Genomic DNA, 2,520 nt, shown 5'->3' on the forward strand with positions numbered 1-2,520 from the left:
CTTTCCCTGCCCTGCCTTCTTCCCTTCAGAGAGCAGCACTCTCAGGGCAACAGAGTAAAATATTTACAGGGGCCAAAAAGTGACCCCAAACTCAGAGGGGAACAACAGAAATTGTCCCCTGCTGGACAGGGTGGACGTGTAAGGACCCACGGCCCTCACGTGGATACCACCTGGGGTCTCCCTGCCAGACTCTGGTGTAAGCCCCCTGCACAGCAGTGCCCGTGGGCAGCTGCAGGGAAACTCCCCACTTCCAGCTCATGGAGCCTGGACCTCCGCGATGATGATGAGGGACTTAACAGTGAGAAGCACACCCAGCACCCAGGAGTTTCTGCCGAGGAAGATTAGTCTTTGTCACCTGCTGTTGTATAATTAAAGCGGCTCTTGCAGCAGAGCGCTGGCATGCCCACCAGCAGCCCTGAAAACGCTCTCTGAACGATGATGCCCAAGGCTGGGGTGATGGGCCCCAGCACACGGCAGAGTCTCAGCAGAGGCCCCTCCCTGTCCCTTGGCAACGCGGGTCCAGCTGAAGCTCCCCACACCTGCCTGTTGCTGCTCAGCTGCTTCTTGCTGGGCTGGAAGCCACGTCTTTAGGCAGGTTCAGGGCAGGAAGGGGAGCTGGGGAGATGGCTGCTCTCTTGGCCGGGCTGCTTCACTCAAGGACGGCCTCAGCAGTGTGACCAGATGGCCTACACTGATCCCCGCAAGTGAATGTTCCAGATGGCTGATGCTGACCGTCTGGAGCGTGGCCACCTTGGATACAGTCCCCACCATGCTTTCCTGCGGCTGCCGAGGGGAACAAGGACTCTGAGGTGGGAGACCTTGGACACAGTCACTTCATTCATTCACTGATGCATCCATTTTTTCATTGATACATTCACTCATTTAACCAATATGTATGGGGTTTCCACAACGCTCCTGGCCTGTTCTCAGTAGTGGGTATTTAAAAGAGAGTATAAGAGTTGACAACCCTGTCCTCGTGGGGCTTATATTGTAATAGAGGGAAGAGACAGAAAAACAGACCAACAAATAGATAAATAATGGTAGGTTGTGATCAGTGCTTTGAAGGAAAGGAAAGTAGGGTACAGGATCCATGGTGGAAGGATGCAATTTTGGAAAGGGGATCAGGGAACTCCTCTCTAAGAAGATGGCATCTGAGCAGACACCTGAGGAAGTGAGAAAGCCATCCACGGGGGCATCTTCGAGGCCAGCGCTGGATCTAGCCGTGGGCTCCACGAGTACAGATGCCCCAAGGCAGGAGGGGCTCAAGGCTTAGGTGTCGCAGGAGAAGCAGGGAGGCTCGGGATGCCTGAAGAGGGCCACCCTGGGGTTCACCCTCTGCTTCCATCTCTTCCCCACGCCGACCCCCAAGTCTAAATAAAGCCAGGCCTGGTCTTCTACTCCATGTGGGGCCTGCTTTCTCCTTCCACAGGAAGAACTCACTTCACACAAATAGCACTTTACAGTTTACGAAGCCATCTCACTATCTCGACCCCATTTAATCATCATACGGACCTGTAAGGTAGATCTTATCATCCCCATTTTCCAGATGGGGACATGCAGGCTCAGAGAGGCTACGTGGTTTGTCCAGGTTCACACAGCCAGGGAGTGGCTTAGCTACTATTCAGATCCACCCCCAGCATCTGATTCGTGTCCTGAGCCATTGAGCCCCTGTAGCCCCCCTGCTTGGACTCCTCAGGCACAACTGTCCGCTTGGCGGACAGCCTCCCAGCCACCCGCGGGGAAGGCCAGAGCCTAACAGAGCGCGAGCTCTGCGTGGATGGGGGCCGAGGCAGCCAGAGCAGCAAGTGGGCTTTGCGGCTGCTTGAGGAGATCCAGAACGGGGCCAGGGGTGCTGGGGAAAGATAGGGGGTCAGGCTTTCTTCTGCGAAAGTTCAGTCAAACCTGGGAAATGCTCCCCCTTTCTGGGCTCCAAGCTTCAAAAGGAAAAGAAATATGAGGAAGCAAGAGTGAAGATGGTGCCGGAGGGTCTGCAGACCAGGCCTGCAGTGCATGGCCTTCACTTCCTCCCCGCATCCCCCAGGGAGGCCGAATGCAGCGTGGCTGTGTGTGCGAGGGGCGGTGTTGGCCGGCGGAGTAGTCTCTGTCCCAAGGCTATTGCCAGATGAGGAGTCTGTGTGTACTTACACCCTCCACAGGGGAGGGAGGCAAGAACGGTGAACAGATTCCAAACAGCACCTGTGAGGATGGCAGAAACAAGGGCGCTCTTTTACCAGGAGCAGAGCAAACCCAGCTCCCCTGATGTGGGCAGAGCTCTCTAGGGAGTACGGTGTCTCTTGAGTGTCCCAGAGCTCATTCCAGGAACCACCCAGAATCACAGAGGAAAACTGTGATGGGACGAGCACCTGAACTCTGGTCCTCACCTCTGTCTCCCCAAGTAGAATGAGAACTCCTTGGATACAGAGACTGACAGATGTGGGGTTCCCTGAGTCCAGCACGTGCAAGCCCAAGGGTGCAGAGGTGGGGGGCACAAAGAACATGGATTTTTTTTTTTTTTTTTTT

The 2,520-nt window shown here is 55.2% G+C and overlaps 1 protein-coding gene across 1 annotated transcript in view; it reads left to right on the forward strand.

Moving 5' to 3' along the window:
* AGBL4 (AGBL carboxypeptidase 4) overlaps positions 1 to 2,520 on the forward strand; it is a 202,719-nt gene that overhangs the window by 18,158 nt on the left and 182,041 nt on the right. Inside the window, 1 exon segment of the mRNA XM_007472148.1 lies at positions 1,697 to 1,849. Within this exon segment, the coding sequence (XP_007472210.1) occupies positions 1,697 to 1,849 (153 nt within the window).

The sequence above is a fragment of the Lipotes vexillifer genome, unplaced genomic scaffold (genome assembly GCF_000442215.2).
Source record: "Lipotes vexillifer unplaced genomic scaffold, Lipotes_vexillifer_v1.1 scaffold1375, whole genome shotgun sequence".
NCBI lineage: Eukaryota > Metazoa > Chordata > Mammalia > Artiodactyla > Lipotidae > Lipotes > Lipotes vexillifer.